Raw genomic sequence first — 16,969 nt, forward strand, 5'->3', positions numbered from 1 at the left:
TTTGCAGCCTGGGCTACACATTTAGCTGGACGATGGTGGCATATCTTCAATCCCAGCACTTAGAAGACAGGCAGATGGATCTGTTAGTTCAAGGCCAGTCTGGTCTACAAAGCAAGTTCCAAGACAGGCTCCAAAGCTACAGAGAAACTGTCTTAAAAAACAAAACAACCCCAAAACTCCACTTTTGTTTCCAGTTTTTTTTTTCCTTTTCTTTTTTTGTTTTTTTTGAGACAGGGTTTCTCTGTCCTGGAACTCACTTTGTAGACCAAGCTGACCTTGAACTCACTGAGATCCACCTACCTCTGGAATTAAAGGTTTGCGCCACCACCACCCAGCTAGACTGCTTTCAATTTCTTGTATGAATGTCACAAAGTGGTCTGTCAGACTTTAGAGAGCTTCTTAATCTTCTCCACACTTTTGAAGTCATTGATGAGTTCCTTTCCCAGTCAAAAGACTCCGCTATCACCCTGTTTCCCTACCATTTTCTATACAATGTAGGACCACTCACTCAGTGAGTGCTTAACTATTCCTCTTCACACGTGATATTCTGGCCAAAGAACCAAGGGTGAAGTGTTGCTCCAAAGTTGTCCCAGAGGTCAAGGTCACAGCATGGAGCACCTTCACTAGACACTTTACATTAGGGAAAGTTAAACTAAAACCTTGTCACCAGTCAAAACAAAGCAGAATCAAAAGACCCATGACCTGTAGTTAATCACCTTCTTACTGTTGCAAACTTCTTTTAATCCTTCCGTTAAAAGTTGGCAAAGAATACCACCAGCAATCACACATGTATAGAAGTTCCAGTTCTGTTGTTTCTGAAAGGGTGTTTAAGGACAATTCTGAATTGCAATTTAGTCTTAGATAAGAATTAAAAAGGTCTAAGTTGCTGGTTTCTGAAGGCATTTTAACATAATAGATCAACTATAACATTGCTAAATACTCTTTATTTGATATATTATACATAGACCACAGTAATGCCTTTCAATGGTAAAAGGTAAAAGGCAGCATCCTTTGACCTAGGGAAGTCTAATAAAATAAGACCATCGAGTCAAGAATAGACAGTTGCCTCCTGACCTTTGGCCATGGCCTGTAACAGCAGGAGTACAAACTTTACCACAGATGAGTCCTCTCATTTCTGAGATGGTGACAGAATTTCCCCAGTGTTTAAACATATTCATATGTCCAATTATATAAATTTAATTATAAAACCATTTAGTAGGTTTGAGGTGACACCCCCATCTTTGTGGAAAGTGGAACTTTAATAATTAAGTCCAATCTTATCTTGAGAAAGGGAGAGCAGTGACAGTGTTTATGCAACTGGAATCGTTACTTTTAATAAAGATCACATCCACTTTTCTACAAGTCAGTTTTCCTTAATCAGGACTGTCCAACAAAACACTGTTAGCCGTTCATGATCTGAATTTTGGGGTATGGATTAAATTACGGTACACATTAAAAATCATGAGACATGTGTTTTGTAATAAATAAGGCAGTGGAATTACTCCTTAGTAGCCTTTTTAAGATAAGCTATTAGGTCCGCCCTCTCTCCCTTCTTCTTAATTCCAGCGAAGATCATTTTTGTTCCAGGGATGTACTTTTTGGGATTCTCCAAATACTCCATCAGGGTGTCCTCTCCCCAGGTGATGCCTAAACAGAAAGGGATGCAGTGGTTAAAGCGGTTCATACTCCTGCTATGTCTACCACTGGTTACACCCATGCAGCCTGTGGGGTATAACCACAGTCCCCACTTACCTTTGTTCTTGTTGGCATCTGTGTACGAGAATCCAGCCGCCTGACCTGTCTTCCTCCCAAACAGACCGTGGAGGTTTGGTCCAGTCTTATGCTTGCCTCCCTTTTCCACAGTGTGGCACTGGGCACACTTCTGAACAAAAATCTTCTTGCCTTTCTCAACGTCACCCATTTTTAATTCTAAAAATTCAAAGACCCAACAGTTCAAATAACTTGCTCAAGAAACACATACAATGGATCCCGATGACCATTCAAATCACCTAACTAGCAACCCACAGCTAGTCTCTGTCCTACAACACCTGGCCGGATGCTACCTCACTCAGCTGGAATACTCCCCAATAAGAAGCACACTAATTAGGAGACACCCCCTCCCACACACACACACTTAAGGCAAGTCTATGTTCATGACAGGTTTGTGCTCAAGTAAGGGAAGTGGAAAACCAACTCAAATCTGTGTTTCAGAAGAAGGAAAGGTCAAAAAGTCACAATAAAATTGGATTACAACTGCATTAAACCAAAACCTCTGCGATTCTAACGTTTCAGGGTGCGTAATTGCTGTCTGAGCTGCCAATTAAAGACACCTCCAAAAATAAGACAAAACACAGCTATAGGGCTGTGTGTGTGTGGGGGGGTGGTGTCCTACGTGCTTTCAGCGGCTCTCATTTGGAGGTTAAATTACTCTCTTGCATTAGTCTGGCACTGGAAAGCAAGAGAGGGCTGGGGTAGGAACCTTCTCCCTTTCGCGTCTTAAGATCGCGGGGGTGACCACGAGGTCACCCATTCAAGCCGGATTCAAGGAGAACACAGTCTTCCGGATGCCCGATCAGGAAAATGAACCGGCCAGTTCCTGCGGAGCAGCAGCCTCTGGAAGGGCGGTGGGCGAGAGATCTCCAGCACTCCAGGCCCCGGCCCCGCGCCCACGCCGCCTCCAGCCCTGCCTTGCGCCACTATTTCAGGCCCGCGCCGGCCTCCTCGCGCCCTTCCCGCTCCGCGTCCCCGTCCCGCGCTCACCGCTCCCGGGTGATCAGCACCACCAACGCTGCTGCGACCCGAAGACGGACGTCCCGCTCTCTAGCCCAAGGACACGCCGGCCCGCGCCTATGTACCGGTGTCGGTGCAACCGCACTTGCTCTGCCCGCCCGCGGCCCGACGTACGGCAACGTCGGGTGCTACGACGTGGCGTAGCCGCGCCTCATTGGCCTCAGCGTCGGGACCTCTCCGGCGAGGTGCGCGCGCAGGCGGGCCAGCAGGTTAGGGTGTGCCCAGAGGGCGCCCTTCCTCTAAAGGCCTCGTTTGCCCCGCACTTACGACAAGCCCTGGACGTAAGGCGTGGACGCGGGTGACGTCACCCTCGGGGTCTGGGGCTTGCGTGGGGCGTGGGGAGGCAGGGCGGCGACTCCCTTGGGATCCAGGGCGCCGCGTGCTCAGGTGACACTTGGCTCTGCACTCTTTCGGCCGCCGCCCACGGGGAGTGCCACGACTGCCGCCTTAGACAAGACTCCGTGGCTGAGGCGACTGCTCCGCCCCTAGAGGATGCCTGCTGGTGACCTTCCGGCTCCTGCTGGTGACCTTCCGGCTCTGCTTGGGACACAGCGCCCCAAAGCTGGGGAAGGTGCGGTCCTTGTGGCAGGCAGGGTCGTCGCCTGGAGTCCCTGTTCCCTTCCCCTAGTATTTGTAGAAAAACAAGGAGGGTGTGCAGGCAAGCTTTAAGAAGAAACACGATTTGATCTGATTCTTGGGATCTGCTGGTCTTGCATCCCTTGTGACCATATTGGAATGGAAGTTTTGTTAGCACGCTTTTCCAGTATGCTTCGAAACGAATTCCCTGCCTGACACCCTAAATTCTACTATTGGAAGTTTTCTTTGTTACTTTTTTTTTTTTCTAGTTTTTTGAGACAGGGTTTCACTGTAACTGCCCAAACTGTCTTCCTGGAACTAGCTGAGTAGACCAGGCTGACCTTGAACTCAGAGATCAGCTGGGATTAAAGGTGTGCGCCTCCTTGGCCCAGTCCTTTTTAATTACTCTTATCTCCCAAGTTCACAGTCCAAATTCTGACCCATGGCGGTCTTTTTCTTAAGTTCTGTCTAGCCTTGACTTATTCTGTCAAGTGTTTAAAGATACCTGGTGCTCGGCAGACCCTTTTCCTGGTATCAAGAGTAAACCTGCAAACTTTGGTGAAGTTTATTTACATTCTACCATATTTCCTTCCATCGTCAGAGTAACACTAGATGTTAGGAGGCTGGTCTGAATCGCTGTAGATCCCTTTCAAGCCACTGGTCCTATGATCTGCTCCAGGGGAAGACATCTGTATGAGTACAGTTATTCTTAGGTACCCCTTGGGGCAGTTGGCTCCAGAACAGTCCCCAGCACCCGTACAGAATCCCATGGGTGCTCAAGTCCCTCTCATGAAGTGGTGTAGTATTTGCAAACGATCTACATAGTCTTCCCAACATTTACATCGTGTCTAGATTATAGCATGCCAAATACAGTGCTATATAATGTCATTTAGGGACAAATGGCAGAAATTCCAAAGTCACTCAATATTCCTGAGAGTATTGGAAGTTCAGCTACATAGTATGTCGTGATCTGATCTGCTGGTGTTTTTGACCCACAGGTGTAGAATCCGTAGGTAGAGAAAATAAAAAAACCCACAGAATTGGAAGCTATAACATATAAATAAAAGAACAATAAGGTAAAAAGTGCCCAAAGAATTGGGAGACAAAATTCTCCAAAAATGAGTCGGTTTTGAGTTTTCCATCTATTGCTGAGTACTGCACCTGTAAGTGCACTACGGGACCATTTGTGAGCAGGCTAGGGCCTGGAGATTTTAAACACACAAAGACCCACAAACAGAGACAGGAGTCATCCTTGAAACAAGAGTGCCCCTTTATTGTGTACCAGAGCCGCTTATATGTGGACCCTTAACTGCTAGCCACGCCCCAGCCAAACCCACCAGAAACCACTCCCCTGCCATCAGGAACTCCTGAGGGTCTCATGCCCAGAGCAGCTACAAACACAGGAAAACAAGCTGTTTTGCTCAGAGCAGTTGCAAACACAGGAAAACAAGTTGTTTGCTCAGAGAAGCTGCAAGCCTAACAAGTTGTTTACAGGAAATTCAGGGTCTGGGTCCACAATCCCCAACAAATATCACCATGTAAGCAGTCACGTGGCTGAACGAGTGCGTGAGTGTTAGCTTTGTTCTTTAACTTTATTTATTGTCCATGTGTGGGCACATACATTTTAAGAAAAACTAAAGGGCCTGAGCTCCTGCCCTGATCCTTGGAATGTGAATTAATCTCTCAGAAGCTCTAAATTCATCCAATGTAAATGTAAACATTTAAAAGATAGGGTTTGTCTTCTGGGGTATTTGCTATGGTTGGAATCATTTGTTTCTGAGGAAAATGGGGGGGGGGCGCAAAACATCTTATTATTCCTTAGCAACCAGTTAAACAAGTAGCTCTCTACTTAGGATTTGGACACGATTTTGATATAGTTTCTTATTCAAAGGTTCATGTACTTGAAGCTTGCTCCACAGGTGGCAGTATTGGAGGGGGGCAGGACCTTTACTTGGAAGGGCCTGATGGAAGGAACACTTCTTCATCAGATTCCTTGCACCTTAGTCCTGTAAAAGAGAAACCAAAAATATCCCACACAGGTTAACAGGAAACTGAAACCAAGAATATACCTTGCAGGTTAAGTCTTCTGTTTATGGTCAAAACAGTTCCTGTCTGTTCCTAGCCAAGAGATAAATCCTATGTCCTCTGCCAAGTCCCTGCTAATTAAGGCTTCTGTTTGTAATCTCTTAAATTCCTGGTCTGATATTAACTGCTGTAACCCCCTTCACACCCCGCATTCACTTGATGTGAATTCTTCCTTTGGTATATCTTAGCCTTTGTTCCTCCCCTTTTATTGTATCATTTTAACAATAGATAACTGTCAAACCCCTCACCTTTTATGAACATCTTATCTCTCCCCAGCGATTAAGAGCGCTGGCTGCTCTTCCAGAGGTCCAGAGTTAAACCTTATGGTGGCTCATAAACATCTGTGATGTGATCTGGCGCCCTCTTCTGGCCTGCAGGGAAACATGCAGGCAGAACACTATATGCATAATAAATAATAAATCTTTTTTTTTTTTAAAGGAACTTGGAGAGGCCAGTGGGGGCTGCTCTTGCCCTCCCCCCCCCAACTTGCCAGATGGTTGTGGTACACGCCTTTAATTCCAGTACTCAGGAGGCAGGTGGATCATTGTGAGTTCGAGGACAACCTGGTCTCAGCGAATTCCAGGACAGCCAGGACTGTTTCACATAGAAACCCTGTCTCAAAAAAACAAAACAAAACAGAAAACCCAACTTAGGGGGAGACAGCTGGCTGGCTAGCCTAGGGAACCCCAAACTTGCTTTAATTCAGACAGCCGTGGTCTTGGCCTTTTCTCACGATTTTTGGAATTAACAGTTCTCCAGGAGGAGACGTCTGGGTGCTAGTTGTGAGGGATGCATTAGTTCGCTCCCGAGTGGATTTGCTCCTGAGAAAGCCAGTTATTATGAAGGAGCAAACCTGGTCCCTCTCGCTTCCTCCTTTGCCATGTGACTTCTTTCTGGTGCTTCCCACCATATGCTGTTTGTCTCAAGGCTCTCACCAGAAGCTGGTGTGTGTGTGCATGTGTGTGATATACAAAGTAATAACAAAATGTCAGCTACTGTAACTCTGAAGGCAAGCCAGGGAGTAGAATAAGAAGAATGTCAGATGTTGGGTCTGGGGGTGTGCAAATAATGGGGACAGACTACCGAAGTCTATGAAACCAGAAGCAAACTTTATTCCAAAAATCACCAAGGGGCACAAAAAGCTTACCAGCTAGCTGGGACCACAACCAGAACTCAGGCTTCTGAAACTGTGACATTGGGGGCTCGTTTGGGGCCCCTTTTAAAAGTAAGAAGTAAGCATTGGACATGGACAAAGGCATTTTTACCATTTTGTTAAGCTTAGAGACATATTGCATTTTACAATTTCCGCTTACAAGGTTCCAGGCCTGCAGCATTACTGAAACAACTAGTGGTGCTTACAAAACCCTCCGCTTTCTTGACATGGCCTGGTGCCTGTAGCTGAAAGTCACGTAGAAAAAACTTATTAAAAGCTAACCTTGGTCCACAGCAGTTGTCGGCTGTAAGGGGTAGGGGTTTACTGTAAAAAAACTGACCAATAGCTGCAGGGAGCCATTGTAAAAAAGCTAACCTTTGCTCATAGACAGAGCTGCTGGCTGTAAGCAAAGAAACCATTGTTAAAAGCTAATACCTATTTGCTGACAGTTGATGTCTGTCTGTTCCCATCTGTTTAGGCTAATAAGTATATATTCCTATATTCCTGGACCCTTCATCAGATAGATACAAGGTTTTGCTACTTAGATTCACTGTAGTTTAATTTCCTCCTTTTATTGTAAAACACAACACATAGAGTTAGTTATGTTTGGTTAGTATATCTTTGATGGTATCAGTATAGGCATGTTATGCCACTGGCTAACATCCGAGGATAGAACTCCTTCATTTAGCAAACCTGAAATTTCATAACCTGTTGAAATGGATAACTTTGTCCGTTTGACTGGATTCTGTAATATCCAGGTGGCCAGCCCTATTTCTAGGTATGCCAGTAAAGTATCTCCAAGAGACAGGCATTTCAGTCAGTGAACAGAGCAGGACAGAGTCTCATCCAAAATGGATGGGCACATGAGACAGTCGAGGGTCCAGAAGAAACAAAAAAGCAGAGACGGGCACTCCTGCTTTCTCCCAAGAGCCAGAGCGCCTTTCTTAGCTATGGACAAAGAATTCTAGGTTCTCTGGCCTTTGTAACTTTCCCCATTAACCCTGAGTTCTCAGGCAGAATTGTGCTATTAGATTCCCTGGTTGGGGGCTCTCTGGGTTTGGAGTTAGCCTTGCTACTCACTTCTCTGGTTTTTCCAGTCTTCAGGTGGCCTGTCACAGAATTTCTCCTCATCCGCAGCCATGTGGACAATCCTGTGAAATCCTCTCACACCTGTGCAAGTGTTCCTCATTTTATTACGCTTTGCTTTTTCTCTCCCCTCTTTGTACATCCTGTTTCTTCTTCCTTTCAGATTCCAGGTTTGTGGCAACCCTGTTATGGAACAAATCTAAAGATGCTAGTTTCCGTTTACTTGCTTGTTTTGTTTTATTTTTTAAGGCGTGTGCTCATGTGATGGCTATTCTTGGTTGTCAACTTGGCTATGTCTGGAGTGAACTATGATCTAGAACTCGAAAGCACACTTGTGATTTGGACCTTGAGACAAGAACAAGAAGACAGTATGCCTTTGCTCCAGATCTTGAGACTGGATGACATACACCTTTAATCAAACCTTGAGGAAGGCACATTTTAAATCTGGGTCACATTTCCTGCTGGAAGGACAGGGGAAGAAGGAAGAGGATGTGTTCCTTCTTGCCCTCCTTGCCCTGCTTGCCCTCACCTTGTCAGCACATCCATTCCTGCACTAGCATCAGAGCCTACTTCTTGGGGATTCCTGCTTCTTGGGGATATACTAAGATCAGCTGAAACACCCAGCCTAGTGGAACTTGGACTTTCTCTTCATAGCTAGTGTTTGTTGAACTGCAACCTGTAAGTCAGTCCAATAAATTCATTATATATATTACACACACACACACACACATTCATCCCCTAAGTTCTGTGACCCTAGAGAACCCTGACTAATACAGCTCGTTTCCTGTCTGTACGGTACATTTTAGTAGTCTCACAATATATCAGTCTTTGTTAGTATATATTTGTTAGGGTGATCTGAAATAGATGATTTGATGTTACTATTATAGTTATTTGAGAGAGTCAGGAAATGCATGCATACAAAATGGCCCAAGTGTGTGTTCTCACCACCGCACTTACAGTTCCCCTATCTTTCTGCTTTCCAGACCAGTTAATCACTCCACAGTGGGCTTAGAGTGTTCAAATGAAAAGCAGAGAACCAATCTCTTCCCTTAAAATTAAAGTTCAGAAATGATCAAACTCAGCAAAGCATGATGGCAGCGAAGACAGCCCAGCAGTCAGGCTTCCTGGCTGAGAATGGAAAAGGAACATTACTGAAGGAAAGAAGCTAACAGCCCTGCTCCAGCAAACAAGGAAGTGAAACACCTTCTCCCTGACAGGGAGGCAGTTAGTGATCTAGAGCAATTCTCTTAAGCCAGGCCTAATCCCCTGTAAGTCATAACTCTTCGGGTTTATGAGTAGTGAGTGGCGAGGAAGCTTCAGGCTTCCTGAAGCGAGCAGAGGAGGCTCATGGATTCAAGGGAAGTCTTTCTTAGTAGAAACTTGGAAGGTGAGGCAGCCAGAGCTGGTGTAAAGCTGCAGCCAGTCATCTAGACGACCTAGAGAAGTAACCAATTCAGCGCTCTCAGCACTTCTTATGACGACCCACTCCCTACCTTTCTCTGCCTTAACCTGGTGATCTCTTGGGATTCCCTTACTCCTGCTGCCCTTTGCTCCCTAGCTTTTGCTTGGGTTAGGCCATTGGGAGGCACTGGAAACTTCCTTAAAGGCTGGGTTAAAGCTTCTTGCTGTTTCAAATTCTTTGGAGCCCTACTAACCCCTGGAAGTTCTCTTAACTCTGCCCAATCTGTGAACAGCTCTCATCTGTACTTCCTTCAATAAAATCCCTTGAAGATCCGTGTCCTAGGACCCTCCTGGGTATAATGTATTTCCCATTTTCGGGACAGTACCCAGTCCTCAGCCAGAACAGAAATTCTGTTCTCCTCACTTGTCTTGCACTGTGGAGTAGTTGCTGAGCAGACAGGATAACCAAGAGGAGCTCCAGTGAGGCCCCACATTGATAGTGTAGCAGAAGCCGAAGGCCTCAAACCAGACCAGTGAGTTTGCAATGAACAATTGCAAGAAAAGATATTTGGATAATAGGGTTTACTGCATGACTCACTGCGTCATACTACAGCTTCCATGATGAGATTTCCACCCTCCCACCTTGTCCCCTTTTTTCTTTGTTTCTTCAATTTTATTTGGGGGGAGGGCTGCAAGGGCAGAGAGCAGATACAGAGGGACAGGAAATGAATGGGATCGAGAGGCATGATGTGAAAGACACAAAGAGTAAATAAAAAGAAAGTTAAAAAACAACAAAACTTCAAGTTCCTGGGCCTATGAGATGGCTTTGTGTGTAAAGGAGCTTGCTGCAAAGTCTGATAACTGGAGTTCAGTCTCCAGGACCCTTATGACGGAAGTTGTCTTCTGACTTCCATATGTACACTATGCCACATTTGTGTGTGTCACACAATGGTAAAAAGAAAAGAGGTTAAACTTTTGGGTTCCTTTCTTCTGGAGTTGGGTCTTTCAGCATCAGTTATTACAAGTTCAGTCCCATGCTATGTTCTATGACTAGACAAGAAAAGGACCAAATTACTTTAATACAGTCACTGTATTGCCCATCACCTTGGACATCCCAGTGACTTTTTAAAAGGTACTTAAACAACAGGTGGTGGCAGCGTGTGCCTTTAATCCCAGCACTCGGGAGCCAGAGGCAGGCTGATCTCTGTGAGTTTGAGGCCAATCTGATCTACAGAGTGAGTTCCAAAACAGCTAGGGCTGTTACACAGAGGAACCTAAGTGTAGGTTTATGAATGCCATTATCACCAGGCCTGCATGTAAGTGCCTCTACTTGCTAGGTCATCTGTCAGCCCAAAAGCATTTAAAAAAATGTGTGTGTTATATGCCTGTGTTGTGTGGGACAATTCTGTATTCTGTCAATTATGTTTTAAATAAATGCTGATTGGCCAGGAGCCAGACAGGAAGTATAGGCAGGACAACCAGACAGGAAGCAGAGGCAGGGCAGTGAGAACAGGAGTATTCTGGGAAGAAGGAAGCTCTTCCCGAAGTCCTATCCAGACACAGAAGAAGCAGGATGTGACCTACTCCGCTGAAAAAGGTACTGAGCCATGTGGCTAACATATACTAGAATAATGGGTTAATATAAGTTATAAGAGCTAATACAAAACCTGCGCTATTGGCCAATCAGTTTATAACTAATGCAGACGCTCTGTGTGATGTCTTTGGGACCTAAACAGCTGTGGGAACTGGGCAGGAAAGAAACCCCAACAAGTAGGCCCTCATGTTATAAATGGTGCCAATGTGTGGACAGTTGCATCTACATAAAGCCTGAGACCTTGGGAAGTAATTCTAAACACAAAATAACAACATTATGCATGGTTTCTTTGTAGCAGCAATTTCTCAGGTCTGCTCTGCTTGCTAAAGGCAAGCAAGCGCTCTCATCTAAGAGAGGCTTCCTGACTCAGCTTTAGCTGTAAAACCTTGCAGGCTTTTAAGAGGTCCTGCCAAGAAACACTTAAATAGTGTCGATAAAAAGCTGACTGCATGCTTTTTGGTTTTCAGTGATAGCAGGGAAAAAGAAATCTGTGTTGTTTTAAAATGCTGGCTTTCTGGGCCGTCCTGCCAGTGCAAACTCTCACTCTTTGAGGTAGGAGGTTTGGCTACAGAGACAGCATTTGAGTGTTGTTTGTGGACACACTGTTGCAGCTTACTTGCTGGCAAGGACCTTGAAAAGCCATAGAGTTGTGGCAGTAAACATGGCTCTGGACAGTACCCCCACCATGAGCCTGGAATTTCATAAAGCTATGGAATAGGCTAGATCCAGCTGTCAAAGCCATGGCTTTAATCCTACCTATATTGCTTAGCAAATTAAAGACTCATGTGGTCAGAAAAAGAGAGATATACAGTAAAGATAGATTCAAAGATAAAAAAAAAAACTAAATGGTTTGCTGTGTGTTAAAAATATATGCTGGCTTGAGAGAGAAAAGAAAAAGGTTAAAGTCCTTAAAAAAAGAAAGAGAGGAGTTGGGTTTGGTGGCATACACCTTTAATCCCAACACTTAGGAGGCAGAGGTAGACAGACCTCTGTGAGTTCAAGGTGTGGTAGTGCACACCTTTAATCCTAGCACTTGGGAGGTAGAGGCAGGTGGATTTCTGTGAGTTCAAAGACAGCCTGGTCTACAGAGAGAGTTCCAGGACAGCCAAAGATACACAGAGAACCTGTCTCAAAAAGTAAAAGTAAAAATAAAAGAAATAGAGGTTAAAGTTAAGCCACATAAAGATGGAAAATACACAGAGAATCTTGATGCTGTATGTTATTATGCTCTCTTTGAATTGTTTGAATGCTGAGGAAGGAGCAACAGCTGCTAAAAGATATTTGCTTATAAATGCTGTTGAATTAATTCAAGATAGGTATTTTGAAAATACCTTGGCTTCAAAAGTGAAGTCAAAAGATATGTTACTTTGGAGAAAAGGTTTTACTTTTGTTTCCACAGAAAATGAGAGGCTATGGATTTATTCTGAGTTAAGAAAAATCAGGTTTAATCAAGGACCACCTGAGAAATCTCTAGTAGGAACAGATGGCCCAGATGTCTGAGTTCTACATCCAAAACAGATTTAAGATGCTGCCTGAGATGATCAAGACTCACAGGATACTCCAGTCAGGACTTGATCATAATTCTAAATTTTCTTTAGGTCCCCATAAGATTACCAACACCCCCAAACAGCAGGAAGTAGCTTGGAATACTATGCCCACATTCCCAAAAATGGACTATGGATATTTTCCTTTGCTTAAAAAAAGGGGGGGGGAACTCTGTGAGTTCAAGGTGTGGTGGTGCACACCTTTAATCCCAGCACTCAGGAGGCAGAGGCAGGTGGATATCTGTAAGTTCAAGACCAGCCTGGGCTACAGAGCTAGTTACAGGAGAGGCTCCAAAGCTACAGAGAAACCCTGTCTTGAAATAAAAAGCTAATATGAAGCCTGAGCTAAAGGGCCAATCAGTTTGTAACTAATGTAGACTCTCTGTGTGATTTCTTTGGGACCTAAACGGCTGTGGGAACTGGGCAGAACAGAAACCACAACAAGCAGGCCTTCATGTTACACATGTGCTATTCACACATGTGTTATATGCATCTATGTGTTATATTCACATGTGTGTGTGGGTGTGCTTACTAAGATGTTTTCCTGTCACTCTTCACCTTATTCCTTTGAGGCAAGGTCTTTCCTTGAATGAGAAACTTGGGTTTTTCAGTTGGGCTGAAGCCAGCAGGTCCCAGTGATCCTGTCTGCCCCACTGAACACTCCTGTTTATGGGTGTGGCTGGGACCCTGGCTGGCTCATGTGGGTCCCTATGGTTGAAGAGCAAGAGCTTTTCCTGACTGGCTGGGTTCTCTCCCCAGAACCTATATTATAAACTCTCTAGTGTTAGAGATTGAACCCGGGCAAACTAGCAAAGGATTCTACCACCAAGCTACACTCCAGTCAAGTATTCTGTAAAGACTTTGATTTAGGATTGTCATATGGTTGTAATACACATGACAGTATTTCAAAATGAAAATTTTTGCTTTCCTTAAAACCTACCGACTAGTGCTGTATAAAATAAAATTTGGAAAATAATTAATAATTTTATCTCAGAATAGGTTTAAGAAATGTACATGTTAGTTATAAGGACAAAATAATTAAAAATACATAACTATATTGTGTGAACCAATGAGTTTTACTGTCACTACTTATAGGAATGTAGGTGAGGGGTTATTTACAGGAACAGAAATGACTCAAAGCCAGGAGCTTAACAGCCTGCCCCAGCACGGGTGACAGTTCACAAGGGCTGGTAAGTTGGAGTTGTACAACTCATCAAGCTGGAGGCTCTTTTGGGAAGCTCAAGTGGCTTGAACCTCTTCTAGGCATCTCAGATGACCCCCTTCTTTAATGTAGCTTGGCTGGTCTGCTTCCTCTGGGGCAGCTAGCATCATCTGAGCCTCTCTTAAGCAACTAAGCTTATCCCAGTTTCTAACTTCTTCACGGTACCTAACTTGCCGTGGTAAATTATTTTATAGCATACTTCTTGGGCTAGTGAGATGGCTCAGTAGGGAGAGCAGCTTGCCATGCAAGCGTGATGACCTGAGCTGGATCCCTGGAGCCCACACTGGAAGAAGACTCATGAAGCTTGCTCTCTGACACCCACACAAACACAGAGAGTGAAAGAGAACTTTATAAAACATAACCTCTTGGCACACTGATGTGTTGACATGCATATGGGGGTTACCTACACAGTAGGCAAACACTTCAAAGATGAAGATGTTGGACCCTGGAATAACTGGAAGCAAGCCATACTTTTCCTTGCCAAAACTGGAAATCTATTAAGCTGTCTAGATTCTAACAAAATGGTTTTATCTCTATCAAATATGTTTTCTCTCAGAAGATTAAGGGGAAGGAAACACATGTAACCTGTAATGTGTGCATGCAGAATATTCAAGATTCATCTTTCCACCGACTTACACATGTAAACTGTAATGTGTGTATACAGAATATTCAAGACTCATCTTCCCAACAACTTATATATGTAATCTGTAATGTGTGCATGCAGAACATTCAGGATTCACCTTCCCACTGACTTGACATACTTTTTGTTGAAGTTCTATAGTTTGGAGAGCCATTCTACCTTCAGTTAACTGAGGATTTAAATTCTATCCCAACCTCTTCTCTCTCTCTCTCCTGGGTCTCTCCATAGCCCTGCTCTCCTACAACTCATTATGTAGACCAGGCTGGCCTTGAACTCACAGAGATGAATATTACCTCTTTTACCCATTATTTTGTGGAAACATTCACAGAAACAGATTGTTGACATATCAATTTTATTAAGGCATGATACATTCTATAGTTGTCTGTCAAATCTTCAATATTTGAATTTTTTCAACTTTTCATTTCTCGCAAAATGATGATGTACATTTTGTCTACACATTGATTTTCCTGATTTTGGGAAACTTCTTCAGAGTATAATTTGAAGATGAGAGAGACTAAAGACTAATTTTTTTCTGGCTCTGATATTTTGTTGACAAACTGTTAAATGTTTTGAGAAGTCAGGACATTATTTTGGTCCCTCTGACCAGATCCTAACTTAATTTCTTAATACACAAGGCTCATTAATGTCAACATGGCTCAGTACAGAAACAGAATCCAGCCAAATGCAGGGCATTCTGTGACATATTTTATTTTCTTGCAAGAGGTTTGGTCTTGAAGAGACAATATCTCAGTTATAGAAATAATGGGCATTGTGGCCATAGAATTGATGTCTCATCCCGCAGTTTATTTTATCCCTGAGATCTTTTTGTTCTTCTTGGATGGAGTCATGGAAATGCTTCTGTGCCATGGACTTTGAAAATGAGTTCCTGAGATCAAGTAGGTTGGTCTGAGGGTTGGGTACTCCAGCGTTAGGAATCCATCCCAAAATAGGTCTTGTTTCTTCATTGCTTTCCATGTCCATGCCCAAAAACTCTGGCTTACTTATAAGGTTGTCAAAAGCGAAATCATCCATATCTGTTTTGTTATATAGAATATTAGACTTACTGAGGCGAACAGGGTTCTGACAAGTAGCATATGGATCACGGAAAGCAGATTTAAGTGGTTCGTAGTCAATGTAATGGTTTGACTTAGAGTAGGATACGGGTAGGGGTTTCACTTCCAACTGTCTCCAGTACAAATCATCTGTCTTTTTAGTGTCTGTGATCTTTGGAAGTGATGTTAGGTCAAAAAGACTACTCATCTCTTTTCTTGGACAACGAGTTGGGAGTGTATAGGTAGACATCAAGCCTTGTTCTTTCTTAATCTTCTCTTCAATATCCTGGTTTTTACGAGTAATTCCAGGGAGGAGGTTATCATTCATTGCCATCACTTCTGTAGTACTGGGTATGAATGTATGAAAAGCACACAAAACCCTAGGGGTACAATCTGGACAGGAAGGTGGTCCTTGCTGCACCATAGCCTCCAGAGGTCGCTGGTTCTGAATAAGTCGGGCAATTCGACCTTCCAAAGGCCTGGGAGGTTTTAAGGCAGGATGGAATTTTTCTTGCTATATCAGTGGAATAAAGAGGAGAAAAAAAATCGACTGATTAGTAAATATAGCATTATAATAATATGGCTACAAGTTACCCATTTTTACGATCAGGAAGTAGAGTGGTGGAAGCATACACACTAAGATTCCTTGGTATATATTTGAATACATTGAATTCTGGGCCCAAGGAGGTACATCTTTCTTTTAGTGGCTTTTGGTAAATGGAAAATAAATTTTATTTGGCTATACACAAGCTTTCCGGTGTGGGAATTTTTGGCTTTTCAAAACTTCAGAGCTACAAAGGACTCACTAGACTGACACTTAGAGAGCAGGACTGCATTAACTATCCTCTGCAGGTTTTTTTTTTTTTTTTTTTTTTTTTTTTTTTTTTTGGAGACAGGGTTTCTCTGTAGCTTTGGAGCCTGTCCTGGAACTAGCTCTTGTAGACAGGATGGCCTTGAATTCACAGAGATCTGCCTGCCTCTGCAAGTGCTGGGATTAAAGGTGTGCACCACCACTGCCAGGCTTATCCTGTGCAGTTGTTTAAACCATGTAGGCAAGGCACAGTTCTTAAGCCCAGGGTGAATCAGAATCACCTTCAGAGCTGGCAGAAAGGAGTTCCTAAGCTTTAGTTCTAAGACTAGGACTTGTAAGGTCTACAGTAGGGTTCTGGGATCTGCTTGTTCTGGGAGGGTGTGTAAGAGAGAACAAACCCGTGTACTCTGAGCTATCCTCCCTACTCAGAAACAGGCATTTTAACAATGCCTCAGGTGCTGCTAAGGCAGGCAGCATGCTAAGTGCTCTGAGAAGCACTGTCTGAGGTGTTCAGTCAATGTCTTTTTGCTGGTTTTAGGGGCTGAGCACAGGGCCTTGCACATGCCAATCACATGCTTTGCCACTGAGCTGTACCCACTACCCCATCTGTGTTTAAAGATTTATTTATTTATTGTGTATACAGTATCCTGCCTGCATATATCCCTGCAGGCCAGAAGAGGGCACCAGAACTCATTACGGATGGTTGTGAGCCACCATGTGGGTACTGGGAATTGAACTCAGGAATCCGGGAAGAGCTGCCAGTGCTCTTAACCTGTGAGCCATCTCTCCAGCCCCTTGAGGTGTTTTTAAAGTATGGATTCAATCAGGCTTAGAAACTGCAAAAATAAAAGGCATATTCAGGATGCTATAACTGGAGCTATGTGGGTAGGGAGGAGGACAAAGGTGGCCTGTGTGACAGCATGGATGCTGATGTGCTCTGTGTTGTGGCAGAGGCTTGAATGAAAGCTGTATGCTTTTGTTTTCACAAATGTACATTTACTATTTGTACAATTTT

The 16,969-nt window shown here is 43.8% G+C and overlaps 2 protein-coding genes across 2 annotated transcripts in view; both read right to left on the minus strand.

Moving 5' to 3' along the window:
• Window positions 1–924: 924 nt before the first annotated feature.
• Cycs (cytochrome c, somatic) lies at window positions 925–2,920 on the minus strand. Its single transcript, XM_050155467.1, has 3 exons — window positions 2,761–2,920; window positions 1,753–1,929; window positions 925–1,647 (listed from the first exon to the last, which is right to left on the minus strand). The coding sequence occupies exons 2-3, from the start codon at window positions 1,919–1,921 to the stop codon at window positions 1,499–1,501; spliced, it is 318 nt and encodes a 105-aa protein (XP_050011424.1). The 5' UTR covers window positions 1,922–1,929; window positions 2,761–2,920; the 3' UTR covers window positions 925–1,498.
• An 11,542-nt stretch (window positions 2,921–14,462) lies between these two features.
• Window positions 14,463–16,969, minus strand: part of Spmip4 (sperm microtubule inner protein 4) — a 38,334-nt gene continuing 35,827 nt past the window's right edge. Inside the window, exon 10 of the mRNA XM_050155464.1 lies at window positions 14,463–15,657. Within this exon, the coding sequence (XP_050011421.1) occupies window positions 14,839–15,657 (819 nt within the window). The 3' untranslated portion in view covers window positions 14,463–14,838. The remainder of the gene's footprint in view (window positions 15,658–16,969) is intronic.

This window comes from Alexandromys fortis, unplaced genomic scaffold (assembly GCF_014885135.2).
Source record: "Alexandromys fortis isolate MF-2015 unplaced genomic scaffold, M_Fortis_MF-2015_v1.1 scaffold_93, whole genome shotgun sequence".
NCBI lineage: Eukaryota > Metazoa > Chordata > Mammalia > Rodentia > Cricetidae > Alexandromys > Alexandromys fortis.

Coding starts and splice junctions, on each gene's coding strand:
- Cycs (XM_050155467.1), bottom strand. CDS start 1,921: ATGGGTGACGTTGAGAAAGGCAAGAAGATTTTTGTTCAGAAGTGTGCC. Junction 1,648..1,752: donor AGATGCCAACAAGAACAAAG/GTAAGTGGGGAC, acceptor CTTTCTGTTTAG/GCATCACCTGGGGAGAGGAC.